The 14,587-nt window shown below is 48.2% G+C and overlaps 1 protein-coding gene across 1 annotated transcript in view; it reads right to left on the reverse strand.

Annotated features, from left to right (window-relative positions):
• The window catches only part of DOCK5 (dedicator of cytokinesis 5), a 1,209,967-nt gene that overhangs the window by 870,322 nt on the left and 325,058 nt on the right, over positions 1-14,587 (reverse strand). The window contains exon 3 of the mRNA XM_069617597.1: positions 5,715-5,755. Coding sequence (XP_069473698.1) covers positions 5,715-5,755 — 41 coding nt within the window. The remainder of the gene's footprint in view (positions 1-5,714; positions 5,756-14,587) is intronic.

The following is a 14,587-nucleotide window of genomic DNA, read 5'->3' on the forward strand; positions in this document are numbered from 1 at the left end:
CCGTAATACTTAAGAGTTGAGGACGCCCTGGCTTTTGTAAGAACCTCTCTGCAGTCAGCCGGGATATCGTACCCTCCAAACTCTAGTGCTGCAGGAGCCAGGCCTGCAAGTTCAGCGACTGTGGGTCGTGATGGAGAATGGTGTCCCCTCTCTGGAGAGAAGATCCGCGTCCGCCGGCAGCTTGACTGGTGGGGACGTTGACAAGTCCAGAAGGTCCTGGAACCAGATCTGCCTCGGCCACGCCGGTGCGACGAGGATCATTCTGCACCTGGACTTCTTGAGCTGGTTGATGAGGCGGAGCAGCAACGGCAACGGAGGGAACGCGTATAGAAACAGGACGTCCCAGGGGAACGAGAAAGCATCGCCCATGCTTCTCGGCTGTGGGAACCTGCTGGCGAACCTCTGGCACTTGGAGTTCGTCGCTGTCGCGAAAAGGTCGATCCAGGGTTTGCCCCATTGTCGAAAGAGCCGATCCACCTGGTCCTGACGTAGTTCCCACTCGTGGCACGAGCGCAGCTCCCTGCTGAGCGAGTCGGCGATGGTGTTTTTTATTCCTGCCAAGTGGAAGGGAACCAGAAACATCCCCTGGGCGACGGCCCAGTGCCACAGATCCTGGGCCTCCTTGGATAGGGCTGGGTATCTGGTGCCCCCCTGCTTCCGTATGTAGAACATCGTGGTGGTGTTGTCGGTGAAGATCCTCACCACTTTGTCCTTGAGGGACGGAAGGAACGACTTGAGCGCCCAGAACACTGCTCGAAGCTCCAGAATGTTGATGTGGAGAGACCTCTCCTCTGGGAGCCAAAGGTCTCTTGCGTGGAGATCTCTGGTGTGGGCCCCCAACCCTCCAGAGTGGTGTCCGTCGTCACCGTCTCCTAAAACGCCAGGGTTTGAAAGTCCGTGCCTGTAGTGAGGTAAGCACGAGTACCCCACCATAGGATCGCCCGACGGTACTCCTCGTCGAGAGGGATCCTGTCCTCGAAGAAGCCCGTCGCCTGAAACCAGCGGGCGTCGAGGAACTCCTGTAGCGGATGCATCCGAAGTCTGCAAAGGGGTACAAGATAGATGCAGGAGGACATCATCCCGAGGAGGGACTTGATGGACCTCACCCTGGTCACGTCCGTGGCTAGCAGGCGCCGCACATTGCCCAGGATGACCTTGGTCCTCTCCTCTGACGGGGAGGCCAATTGCCCCACTGTATCGAGCTTCGCTCCCAGAAACAGTGCTACTTGCGATGGAACCAGGTGGGGTAGTTAATGGCGAACCCCAGTTCCGTGAGCAGCCGGACGGTCCTCGCTGTGTGTTCAACGGCGAGTTCCCTTGTCCTTGCCCGGATTAGCCAGTCATCCAGGTAGGGATAGATGTGGATCCCCTGCAGGTGCAGCCGCGCCGCCACTGGTGCCAGGCACTTGGTGAATACCCTGGGTGCCGACTTTAATCCGAACGGCAGGGCTCTGAATTGGTAGTGGCTTCCCTGAACAACGAACCTGAGAAACTTCCTGTGCCCTTTTAGAATGGGGATGTGGAAGTAAGCATCCTCCAGGTCCAACGACGATAGGAAGTCGCCCTCCTCCAGCTGTCCCAGCACGTGCTGAAGGGTGACCATCCTGAATTTCTGCACCTTGATGTATTTGTTTAACCGACGCAGGTCCAGGAGGGGCGCCAACCACTTGTCTTCTTTCTGACGAGGAAGTAACTTGAGTACACTCCTGAGCCCCGGAGCCTCCTGGGGACGAGCTCGATGGCACCTTTCTTGAGCATCGCCCTTACCTCCAACAGCAGTTGAGGGACGTGATTCTCTTTCCTGGCCACGGGAGGAATGCAAGGGCACTTATTTTGGAATTCCAGCGAGTGCCCGTTGGCCAGGGTGTCCAGCACCCAACAGTTGGTGGAGATGAACTTTGTCAGCCGGCCTCCCACCGGGGTGCTTCGGTGGGGGCCCGACGACACGGCCGGGTCAGTCTTGCTTGGAGGCGGCCTTGCCGCCTTGGCCTCCTTGGCGACGACGGCGGGATCCCCCTTGCTTGCCGCGACCTCTGTAGCCTCCTGGGAAGAGGAGCGGGCCGCCTGGCGGTAAGTAAAGGAGCCACCGCTGGATCCTTTGGAGGCACCCTGTGTGCCTCCGGAGCTCCGAAAGGGCCGTCGTCGTTGAAGTACCCCTAGGGCCTGGGCCGTCTCCGAGTCGGCCTTGATGGGCTGTAGAGACTCGTCCACCGCCTTACCAAAAAGGTTGTTGCCGTCGAACGGCATATCCAACACTCTGGTCTGGACATCCTGGTGAAAGTCTGTCGCCTTGAGCCATCCTCGTCGTCTGAGGCAAACTCCATTGCACAGTTGGCGAAATCCGGTATCAGCAATGTCTGTTGCCACCGTTATGGTGTGATCCGACGCCACCTCGCCTTCCTGCAGAATTTGTAGGGCCTCCGCCCTCTTGTCGTCCAGCAGGAAGTCTAGCAGGGGAGCTATCTTGAACCAGAGCTCCCTGTCGTAGCGGGCCACGATCGCTAGGGCATTGGCCACCTTAATCGTCGTCGCCGCCGACGAGATGACTCGTCGTTCCATGGAGTTCAACTTCTTGCCCTCGCTGTCCGGCGGGGAAGTGGAAGTTGAAGCCGCCGCACCCGCTGCTTCTTCTTAGCCGCTGCCGAGACGACAGAGTCTGGCGTGGGCTGGGCCCTGAGGCACAAGGGGGCGGCATCGGGGACTCGGTACTTCTTCTCGTACCTGTCCCTCTTGGCGGGTGTCGTGGAAGGGTTCTTGAGGACAGCAAGCCCCTCGTCCCAGATGTCGTCGAGCAAAGGCACCGCGAGGACCGTCTTCCTCTTTGCCTCTCATCGTTGGTAAAGAAACCCTTCCTTTTTTTGTTCTTCAGGTCAGAGCTGGAAGAGCTCGGGTGCCCTGGTTATCATGGTGTGGAAGGATGATGGGATGTCCGCTGTGTCATCGCCGCCGTCGTACGTCCCCGTCGCTGTATCCGTCGCCGTATCCTCTCTAGGGTCCGGCGAGGGGGATGATGGGTCCACAGGCCTCGCGGGCACGAAGGGCCGAGAGGGGTGGACTTTCCTCCGCTTGTTCGGAGGGTTTCCCGACGGGCCTGGTTCTGGATCCTCTGTCGGGGTCCGCGGTAATCTCGTCCTTATCTCGGTACATAAGGATTGGATCGCCAACAAAATTGCTGCCGAGCTATCCTGGGGCTCGGGTAATGGCTGCGACGGACGGGATGGCCGCTCCACTGGGCCCTCTTCGTCGCCATCTTCGATCACGTCAGCGGGAACCGTCCGCTGGGATCAAACCTTCTCGAACCTCACGTTGAGGCCTATGAACCTCTCGTTGAGGCCCTTCTCGGTTTCCACCAGCTCCTCCTCAGAGGCTGATTCCGAGTCTGTAATGGCCACCGCCCCCCCCCCCCCCTTTTTTTCCGCCAGGGACTTCACAGGGGTCTTAACGATGGGCTGGAAAGAGGATTCCCTCCGCGGTGGCAGGGATACTCTGGGCCCAGAGGCCGTTTCCACTGGCGTAGACTCAGCTGGCTTTGCCAGGGTCGCAGCGACCACTTCGATAGAGGCCTTTGCTGGCTGGATCAAAGCCCTCACCACCTTAGGTGCGTCCTGGGCCTTCGCCTTGGGGGGAGGGTCAGCGCCTCGCTCCCCCTTCGAGATCGACCGGGGCCGCTCCAGCAGCTTACCCGGGTTCTCGGACTTCCTCTTCCCCGAACCAGAGCGCTGGCTCGTGGTTGAACGTGCCGGGGAAGTCGCACCCTGCCTGGCAGCCGAAGAGCCCGACCTTTCGGCGCTCCCGGTGCCCGCGGACTCGCGGTGCTTGGCCTTCTGTTGGGCCCCCGTCGCCGGGGCGCCCTCACAGGACTTACAAGCCCGCTCAGACTTTTTCTTCGCCTTCTCACCTGCTGTGCCCTTCTCCAGCCAGGCGGCGAGGCAGGAACGACAATCTTGTTTGGTCCGTTCCGAAAGGTTCTTGCAGAACGCACAGTCCTTCTCCACGCGAGTCTTGTCCTCATGAAGGCAGTAGAGACATCGCGAATGCTCGTCCTCCTTGAAAACGTTTTGTAATCCGCATCCAGGGCAGCACCTGAACAGCTTGGATCCGGCCGTCGAGCTTCCCTTGTCCTGGGCCATGTCCGTTGAGGTAGGCTGCAGATCTTCCGGAATCCTCCAAGAAGCATAAACTCGACGAAAACTTCACCCTTGAGGGGCGTAGAAGAATTCCGAAACGGGTCCCCGTTATCGGAAGTAGAAACTGTGGAGCTCGAGGCTAGATTAAACCGAAAAAAATGAGAAAATCTCCTGAAAAAGCACGAAAACGCAGCAAAAACTCAAGAGCTAAAGCACGAGGACTCCCAACACTTGAGCGTGCGGTAAAAATCTGAGGATGGCTGCCAGAGGCGGGGCTTAGGGAGAGGGCAGTCATTGGCTGGGGGCAGTATGACCCAGAGATCAGCGATTGGTTACTACTAAGAAAGACAGATCTGAAACAAAACTGATACTGATTTTTTCTTTACCGAGGATTCCCGGCCTGACGACGGGGAATATTCATGAGCATGTTAATCCATGCCAGACCCCATGCTGGAGAAGCTGGGTGCTTTATAGCTATGGTTCTTTGCTCTCTCTTTCTGGTAGGTTGGCTAGTGTCTTGTTCTCCATCAGTATTTCTGATAATTAGAGTATTTCAAGCGGCTCACTGTCTCGTGGATTGGATAGTGCCTGGTTCGCCACAGAGGGTTCTGAAATAAAAAAAACAAAGAATACTGGCCAGCATGTTGAACGGCAGGCATGGGATTACAAGTGTTCCCACCTGTAACCAGGCACATATGTGTGGCAACAGAGGCTGGTGCCTTCCCAACTCCCTCACCCCACTTCTGGGGTAGGACTAGCTCTGGCAAACACCCGAGTAGGCCTCCTGCCCCATGTTGAGAGAGGTCCCCATCCTCTCCTTGACACTGTCAGTTCCCTGGTTGCAACAGCCATTGCAAATGATAAAAGTCCTTCCAGTTTTCTTTATAATATGGGCCCTTGTGAAAGGGGCCCTCAAGTGCAACGCCCTATGCTGCCCTAGCTGGGCAATCCCACTCCAGACTTTAGGCCACAGGTGGTGGCCTCCCCACCGTAGGCAAGTGGTCAAAGACACATCCAAAAAAAAGTAGAAGAAAAGTGCTGAGAAAATACTGCAAAGGTAGAGAATATGAGTGACTGTGTTGTGCCAAGCAGCTGGGAGGGACCAGGACTGTGGCTTGGCAATAACTGAAGGATATTTTATACTTTTGATATTATCCATTCCATTCGGGAGACGCTAGTAAAGTCCTGGTTTTTTGCATTCTGGGTCTTTTAGCCTTGAATTTATAATGGGGAAATCAAGGAGTACAAGTCCGAGAATACAAAGTTAAAACCAGGAGTGGATTACAGTCTCCCAAACGGAAAGGATAACGTTGGAATGTATGGACTCAACCCCTATCCGAGACTCAGCCCGCAGCAGTGACCCAACACACTTGCTGTTAAGCATCGTCTACTATGGGCAGCCGGGAATCAAATCAGAAGTTGCAGCGCGAGTGGTCAAAATGAGATTTTCCTCTTTTGGAATGGTTTCAAAGTGTACAATTAGTTAACTCCTTGGATTGAATAAAAAATAAAGTCGAGGAGAGACATCATGTCTCTGGACAATTTACTTGCAGACAACACCAAAGATCACAAGGAGGAAAATCTTACCCGCTGCGATTTATTTCTCAGTGTGTATCCTCGGTACCAACCTGTGAACAAAGCACAAGAAAATATACATCACTGCCCAGATACTTGCAGGTGCTGACACCGCGCACGTGGCGCAATGCAACATGCAGAACAGTGCAGCAGTGCAGCGATTCCTTAATCCTAGGGGCATGCCATGTTTGCCCACGCGGAGTTCCAGTTCCCCCAAGTATGCAATTCGATTGTCAGATTTTTTTTGTATTCAGCCATTGCCATAAAACACCATTTAAAGCAGCAAAGACTAAAACATCATATACAAATGCAGAGACAAGCAAGAAAACATAATTTCCTTAAGATTAAAATAGTTTTCCTGCTGTCAAACAAACATTAAATTGCCCATCACAAGAGCGACACACAACACTCGCCGTAAATAAAATAAAAATAAGTCAGTCATTTAGCCATGTTCGTTCTCGCAGAGGGGCTATTTTTTTATTGTTTAAGGGACTTATGTTTAGTCACCCTAAGTTTCCTAGGGTCATCCAGAGGTGGACCCCTTGCTCACTGTGCTCAGAGGCGCACAGATCCACTTCACTCATGAGGCCCAACAAGGCTGGAACATGTGTCTATGGTTGCTGTTGGTACTCTTGTTCAGAAGGGAATTGTCATCGCATTTCGGTGCTGGACTGCCCATGTGGGCGGGACAAAGGCTGATATGCAAATGGATATTTCCCATCTGTGAAAGCTAGTGTGAGCTAAAGTATGGCTGCAGACTCTCGAGTGGGTACCTTCGCAAAGAACAGGTCATTTAGCTGTGTTCGTTCTCGCAGAGGGGCGCTTATGGACCATTTTTTTATTTTTTACTCACTGTAAACAGCCTCAACATTGCAAACTCTAAAAAACCCATCTCTCAATACCACCAGCCACTCCCGCCTACGGCAAATAAAGCAATACAATTACTGTTCAAAGCAAAATGATCTCATTCCAAGGAACACAAATTCATGGATGGGCGCGGTGTGCAATCATTCAGGGGGCCCATATAGTTGAGAGCATCTTTGTAGCAAGCACATTAGCCAGCTGAGCTACCAAGGACTGAAACCTACACCAATCTCTGCAGCAGGCAACTGAACGTGCAGAGCTGTGTTACTGGGAATGGAATCTAGAATTGCTCCGCTATCTAACCAGTTTACCCTGGGTGATTTTCATGAAGTTGCCAGCCCTCCATGTTTGGCTAGGGCTGCTGTTTACTAGTGTTCTATGCAGCGCTTTATAGAAGAACACGTGAGCAATATTTGCACTGCGGCTGTTGCCAACAGAGGAGTGCCTTGTGTAGCAATGGCGAGTGAATGGGAGGGAAAAAGTTCCAAAGAGATTGCATGGAGGTGACACCATTCATTAAACACGTGGCTAGTACCCTCTATAATGACACTTACTTTACGAAGGACAAAAGGTTGGCTATTGGAAATGGGCTGTGTGAGTAGTTTGGAAACTTCACACTTCTTGTAATGGTGATGCCAAGAAAAGTTGGAGACTAGCAGTATGGCGGTGCAGGCAGCTGATCGGCTTAACCGCACAGTGCACCTCTGAATCCACTTCTCCAGAGTGCTTACGTGTTTAATGAATGGTGTCACATCCATACAATCTCTTTTGAACTTCCGTCCGTTCACTCGCCATTGCTACACAAGGCACGCCCCGTTACTCACTGCCATGAGCACCTCTGGATAGCATTTCTTCCAAAACAATCATGCAACCAAGAACGTGATTTCACAGTACATTAATATCATAGTTATGCTTTGCTGGCTATATCCAACCGACTCAAAACCAGCCCAGGATAAACGTGCATACAGTTGGCTAATGTCATGAGTGTTTATAACTTTCTGTACATGGGTACACTAAATGGACACCATGGCCGGTTTCTTGGGAAGGACAAAGTGGATGGCTGCCCGGGGTGAAGGCACTTTGAGGGTACAGGATCAGCTGTTCCCAGACAGAGTTGGGAGATTGCTTTTCCAGCCATTTTGCTATTTGTCAATTTTTTTGGCATCACATTTCAAGAACAAAGGAAGAAATGGAATGACACATAGTTCATCAAGTATGTTTTAAGGATGCCTTTGTTCTCAGCATAGCATTTTAAATGGGAAGCAATTTTTGGTAGATGTGTGCAGACACAGCTGTGAGTGGGTAACTGGCAGTCACTGTTTATGGGATTTCCCATCAGAAGTGTAAATAGTGTGCAACTCGAAACCGGATGTGTGCAAAGCAAGCTCCATACAGCGTAAAAATGACTACTCGCAGGTGACCTTATTATGCATTTACTTTCACTGGTAACTTTTTTTCTCCATGTTACAGGTGCAAAGCTCAGAGAATTATGTATTTAGGCTCCCATTAAAAACATATATGTACCAGCTGAAGCTGGAAAGATGTGGGCTAGTGTCTAAATTGAAGGCTTCACTCAAATGTCAGCCTCACCACTTAGCAAAGTTTGTGATCCTGGACAAAATATGAAATCTCACGGTGCCTTCGTTATGAAAATTGGATGTCTCTCGAAGTGATTCAGTTTACAGAGTGCACTATTAAAAAAGCCCAACAAATGGTTCACTAGCCTATAGATATTGACAAAGTCAACAATCATGGGTTGTGGATAAAGACAATCCTTTCTTTGTACAACATATTCATATTCAAAGAAACAAGAAACATTTTTTGTTTCCAAATGTGAGAGTCACCCTGAAGATCTTGGTTACTAGTGTTGTTGCAAATTGCTCAGGAGACGTTTCAGTCAAGTAAATCTTATTTATTTTAAATTGTATTTATTCTAATTTTTTATAACACGCCTTATACCGTTCCCAAGTTCGGTTGCTAAGCGCAGATCCGGGATTCAAAACTGTTGCTCTGTGTGGTCTTTGTGGGATGTTTTTACCCATGCATCCAAGCCCTACCATAAAACTGTGCATTACTGGCATTGAAAACATCCTGATGGCCAGAACTCCCCAGAGAGTGCACAGGGAAAACATGAAGAATAGGCTGCCACCCATTTTTGCCTATGTTGTGAGCACAGGAGGGCACTGCCTAAAACCACCATTGGGCTTCCCACACAGTAGCCTGAAACCATTGGGAATGGCAATGCTGATTGCCAAAAGCAACCCAGAACTGTGGGGAATTAATTTTCTTAATGTCAAAAATGGATGCAATACTGGTGCTCACCACTATCAGAAAGCCGGCGTTTTAAAACCACCAGACTTTTGTGTAAAACTGAACAAATTAACCCAAACCAGGCCAAGGAAAGACTTGCTAAGAGGTGGATACAATGTAAAACTATATTCTGAAATGACTTGAAGGAAGTAATTATTTAATGTATATATAAAAAATAGCTGGGGATGTCAGCAGCTTAAGTGAATTTGGGTTTAAAGCCACTAAAATCGAAATGTTTAGAATAAATGAGTGACCTACTTGTGAGTGTCACATAGGTTGCAATTGTTTAAATGTCATAGTTTTGAACTTCGAATCAGCAATCTAGCTGCATGTGCAAAAATTGTAAGTTGGATTTGAATGTAGAAAACTGGGAACTAAAGTGACATTTAGTTGAATTCTGCCTGACAACTACCCCCGACAGGAGTTGAACTGGCTCAACAACTCTTCCCAGGCCTGGCTGCATTCTGCTGCCCCTGCCAAAAGGAGATGACACCTCTCTGATTGGATTAGGGGAGGAGCACCTGGGGACTACAGGAAACTAAACAAAGCACTGTCCCTGGCTCAGGCAAATGTTATATTAGGGGGGTCGTAAATGGCTTCCTCTTGGGAGAAACTGGGAGGGGCAGTGCCTTTGAGAGCAACCTGAGCTTGGGGGAGGTGGATAAACCAGAAATTCCACCATGTGCTTTGGAAAACCACACCCCTTTGGGGCCAGAGCATGATTTTAAAAAGATGGATAATTCACGGTGCAGACTTGTCAAAATTATATAAATAACATCATCATTCTTGTGATTTTTCTGTGCACATTTTAAGAGGTGTTATGTTCTTGGGGATAGTGGCGGAAAAAAAGGTTGTTACTCCAAATGTATGCATGTTAAAAATCTGACACTTTATCATCTGAAACCCATATCCCTGGTGCACAGTTGTGTAAAATCTCGAAAGGTTTAGAGGTCGTGATCTGGATGAAAAGGGCAGAATTCTGTCATCAGTGGACACGACATCTTACAAAGCCAGGGATCGGATGGTTTGGTGCTACAGAAAATATGTTAACCGGACCTATAATATTAGAAAAATGGTACATAGATAAATATGTATTTGGGTCAGAAATAGATTTGTGTGCAATTTGACAAGGGGAGGTTCCTCTGACCATAAAACCTACAGCATCACTCTGACACTCCATTTCTTTCCCCCAATCAAGGGAGAGAGGAAAGCTTGGCCAATGATAAGTGAGAGGGGCAGGCTTAGCTAGGCCCAGACACACACCCACTTTCAAAACACATAAAAAGGAACATTGAAACCCAGGTAGAGACATTCACTTTCCACTTTCTTGCGGGACACTTTGCCGGGAGGCTTCAGACTTCACATTCAGAGATCCAGATTTCAAATCCATCAATCTCCACAGACCAGAAATTAACTCCAGAATTTGTAGCAGAGAGGCCTAATCCACAAGCTGAATCCTCTTCAGCAGGCCTCAAAACCAACCAAACTATTCAACAGCCGGGCGAGCTGTTTGAATTCTTTGCCAAGAACTTTTGCAAGAACCTGTAGCAGTATCCAGAAAGCAGTGCTGTATCCGGAACCAGAGACCAGATCGCTGTGAAGAACTGCTAGCAGAAGTCCAGCCAATCCTGACCCGATCGGTGACAAAGTCGCATTCCTGTCCAAAATCTAGTGCGAGTACCCAGCTAGAACTGTGCCAAAACCAATCTGTTAGTTTAAAATAATCTAATCCAAACTATTTTAGCCTATTAGAACTGCCTCCTAGAATCGTGTCATTCTGTCATCTTTAAAACTGAAAACTGTCATCTGTCATTCTGAGCTTTAAAATTTAAAATCCGAAAAACTACCTTTACTAAATCGGCCGTATCTCTGAAAGCTAAGATTCGGAACTTTCCAACGAACCTGAAACCGACCTGCTACCCCTTATAGTGCCTACGTAATTGCGCTCGACGCACGCGACTAAATTTGCCGCCATTTGACATTTTGCTTAATTTCAGCCACGTGTAAAAAGATTTGTCCTTGCTTTCCTTTGCTGAACTTCGTTTGCAACCTGACAATCATTCATAGAGCATTGCTAAAGTGATCCTGAACTAATACAAAGTAGCTGTCACCCACCCTGAACCTCTAGAGGGAATTAAAATCATTTTAGCATATTTTTCACTTCTTTGCATACCACATCAAAGTATATTGCCTGTGTTTAAAACTCCTACCGTTTTCCTCTAAGCTTGCTAGGGGGGAACTGAATTATATTTGATGGCATTCCTGAGGACTGTGTGCTTTCCTTCCATCTCTTTACCTTGCATAAGGGGGGGGGAATTGTCAAAGAAAAGTGATTACATTGTCTTTTGATGAAGTCATATCAAGTTTATTTTCTGTACTGCATTTTCATTCATCATTGCATTGTCCTTGAAGCCATCAAAGCATTCTCAGCTACTTTATCCTCTCTATATCACTTCTAAGCCATCAAAAGAGTGTACCACTGTAACATTATCCATTGTTGATCACTATCATCCTCACAAGTGTGCTATCAAACATTAATTTATTATAAAAGTGTGATATATATAGTTTAATTTTCAAATAAACCTTTTAATTTGCAAAACAAACCTACTTCTTGGCTCAGTGGGGTCAGGGGCATTCTAAGAGAGGGGTGTTATATAAGGGTTGTCATCCAGAGTAAACGAACTGGACATAAAAATATATCAATAAGGGTTTCCCTCAGCATCCCAGACTAGGCATTGACTTAGCTGTAGTGTTGAATTGAAGTCGCTTACATCTTGTTACCAAGACCAGCGCGTTGCCCCTGTGCTATTCTAGTAAATCTAAACCCATTTATGGTCTTTAATGGCTTATGAGTGGCTATTGGCACTAGGTTTATATACAACTAGCAAAATGTACCCGTACTCCGCACAGGTTCTGTAGACAGACGCAACACTCATCAATTGTTGAAAATCAATGATCCTGTTAGGTTGCTTTTCTGAGTTGCTTATCGCTTGATGTGCTTTTCACTCTGAAGTAAAGTACACTGAGAATGGACGTGCGTCGCTAGCTGACATATCCCGGAGCAGACGTGTAGGGGAGGCAAGAGATGGCATGCTGTAGCATACTAGGACCTTTAATGCGCTCTCCCCACCTGTCGCCTCACCCTGGTGCAGTGCACTGCGTTGAAAACATCTCAGCAGAAACGGTGCGTCCTAGGGCCTTGACGCATGGTTTCAAGTCCATTGAGTTTTGTTCCTCGCGTCGAGAAGCTTAAAATGAGCTGTGTCCGGTCCTTCTACGACCACAATGATGTTTTGCCGATTTCAGGCAACTGTCTCATGTGCTTTAAATATATAGAGAGATTGAGAGCATAATCACTGCAAAAATAGATAACGTAACAGCAATAAAAACATTTGCAGCATCACATTTTATGGGATTGCGCTTTAGAGAAAGACCGTATACATGTTATAATTAAAGATCATTTATCTTTGCAACATTATCTACTTTGCAGTTGGTTGGAGTTGTTTGGGTCGGGACTCTCTACCTGCCGCGCACCCTTCTTAAGGGATAATTGGTTGGTCCGCCTGCAGCCTTGCTCCTGGTTCGTCTGGGGACCAACTCCAGGGTTCCCAAATGGATGACAGATTGGGTGGGATGACAAACCTGCAGATATTGGAAGGCACTGGGGGGATTCAATAGTCCCAGAATGTGGCAGTTACGCTTAGGCATTGATTCATGGTCAGATCCGAGTCGTATTGGTGCTTATAGCTTTTTTCACGGGGAGTGAAACTAGGCTCTCGCTCCCCTCCGCCGATCGCAGCTTCAGATCAGGCTAATCAGCCCCACTGCTACCCGGACACGGGAGGACCAGCAATCAGCGCCTAATCAGAACACACCATAGCACTTTATTGGCCATGAAAAAGACTTAGGTCGAAACGCGCGTCGGCTGCTTGCACTCACCAATGTTCAACAACTTGCGTTATACGCCGATATGATGATTCTTACATTGACTTGTGGAATTGCATAAGAAATAATAAAGCAAAAAATCTATAAGCACCAATACGACTCGGATCTGACCATGAATTATCTACTTTGCAGTCTCTACCTATTAGTCCTTTAATTACACGTTATTAAAACTACCTTTGTTTAATACTGCAATCATTTTATAATTTTGGGGAGGGGTTGACGTGTAGGGTTCCTGGATGCAATGTTGTCTATAAACTGTCCTGCAGCCCATCCTCCCAGGGGCATGCCAATATTTGTCCATGTTTTGGTACTATTGTGAACCAAAGCTAAATATATACCCTGTTAACAGAGTCCCTACTATAACATGTTCAGGCATTTCTTGAATTCAACTATATTGTTAGAAAACGAATTTACTTTCAATGCCACAAAAACTAAATGGATTTAATGTGTACAATTGTAAACATAAAATGACTGTCCTTTTTAGAGAGCAAGTATTCATGGCAGTGACAGACTTTCTAGCCAGTAATGTGACAGAAGAGTTCCTGGCTCATAGCCAGATGGGTTGCATGAAGACAGAGTATGCCAAAGCAGCTAGGGAACAGGCCTCCACTTTTGATGGGTGGTTGAAACCGTCCCAGCCCACATGCAAAATTAAATGAAATTGATTTCCCCTTGGATAATTCCATTTGCCCTTTTAGATGTTTGATGTAAAGCAATGTGGCCTTGTATAGCACAATTACAGACATTCTGGGAGTTCTTTTGCACTTCAAGCATCACATTAAGAGACAATACTAGTTCTATTTGCAGACATGTTTTTGCTACAGAGCAGGACAGCAGACAGATCTCACAGTTGGGGCAGTTCACAAAAACCTGTATTTAACTTTTTTTTTTTTTTTAGAGGCAGCTAACTTCACACACAGGTCTCACAAACGCAAGTGTGACTGCAAGTAACAAATAAAAAGCAAAGCTGTTGAGATATGTGGTGATAAAGGGTAAAATGAACATCCAAGGCGATTTAGGCTGTTCACACTTTAGGCAGCCACACAATAGAGCTCTCTCAACTCGGGTCTTGAGTTGATGTCGTCCTCTTTTTTGCAGACATCATAGAGGTCCAAGATATGAGACGCCCATGGCGTGAGCACATGGAAGGGACCCTCGCAAGGCTTGTTGCAGACATTCTCTCTGGCTACTCTACACAGAAGCCCATGGTGTGAGCACAGGGAAGTCACCCTCGCAAGGCTTGTTGCAGACATTCTCTCTGGCTACTCTACACAGAAGCCCAAGGTGTGATCATATGCAGGTCAACACATTGTGTGCGGATCGCATTCTTTCTTACTGGTGATGCCCTTTGAAAGTGTGTACTTGTTACTTCTCGCACAACCTACATAGCACATTTGGAGAGCCATTCTGAGTGTTGCATGTAAGGTGGCGTTTCTCCTTGTGCATTTCTACTGAGTTATCAACAAGGCACAGTAGCTGTACAAGGCTAGTGCTCGCCACTGGTTGGCAGCCTTATAGCCCTGTAAGGAGGAATTCAATGTGCCCTCTCTCAAAGACGACACAACCAGCATCAACATAAGATCAGCAATGCTTTCAGAAGGTTTCGTGCCTCCTAGCCAACCACGGTTCAGGAATTGCCTGGCATGTCTGGATCCCAACAGGTGAGGCAAAGAGCACCCCGTCACTCGCGGCTCTGCCTCAGCACACTGTACCTTCCTTGCTGCCTTGCACCTCAGTTGATTTAATTGCTTATAATACAGGCCTAG

Source organism: Ambystoma mexicanum, chromosome 10 (assembly GCF_040938575.1).
Source record: "Ambystoma mexicanum isolate Mex_15411 chromosome 10, UKY_AmexF1_1, whole genome shotgun sequence".
NCBI lineage: Eukaryota > Metazoa > Chordata > Amphibia > Caudata > Ambystomatidae > Ambystoma > Ambystoma mexicanum.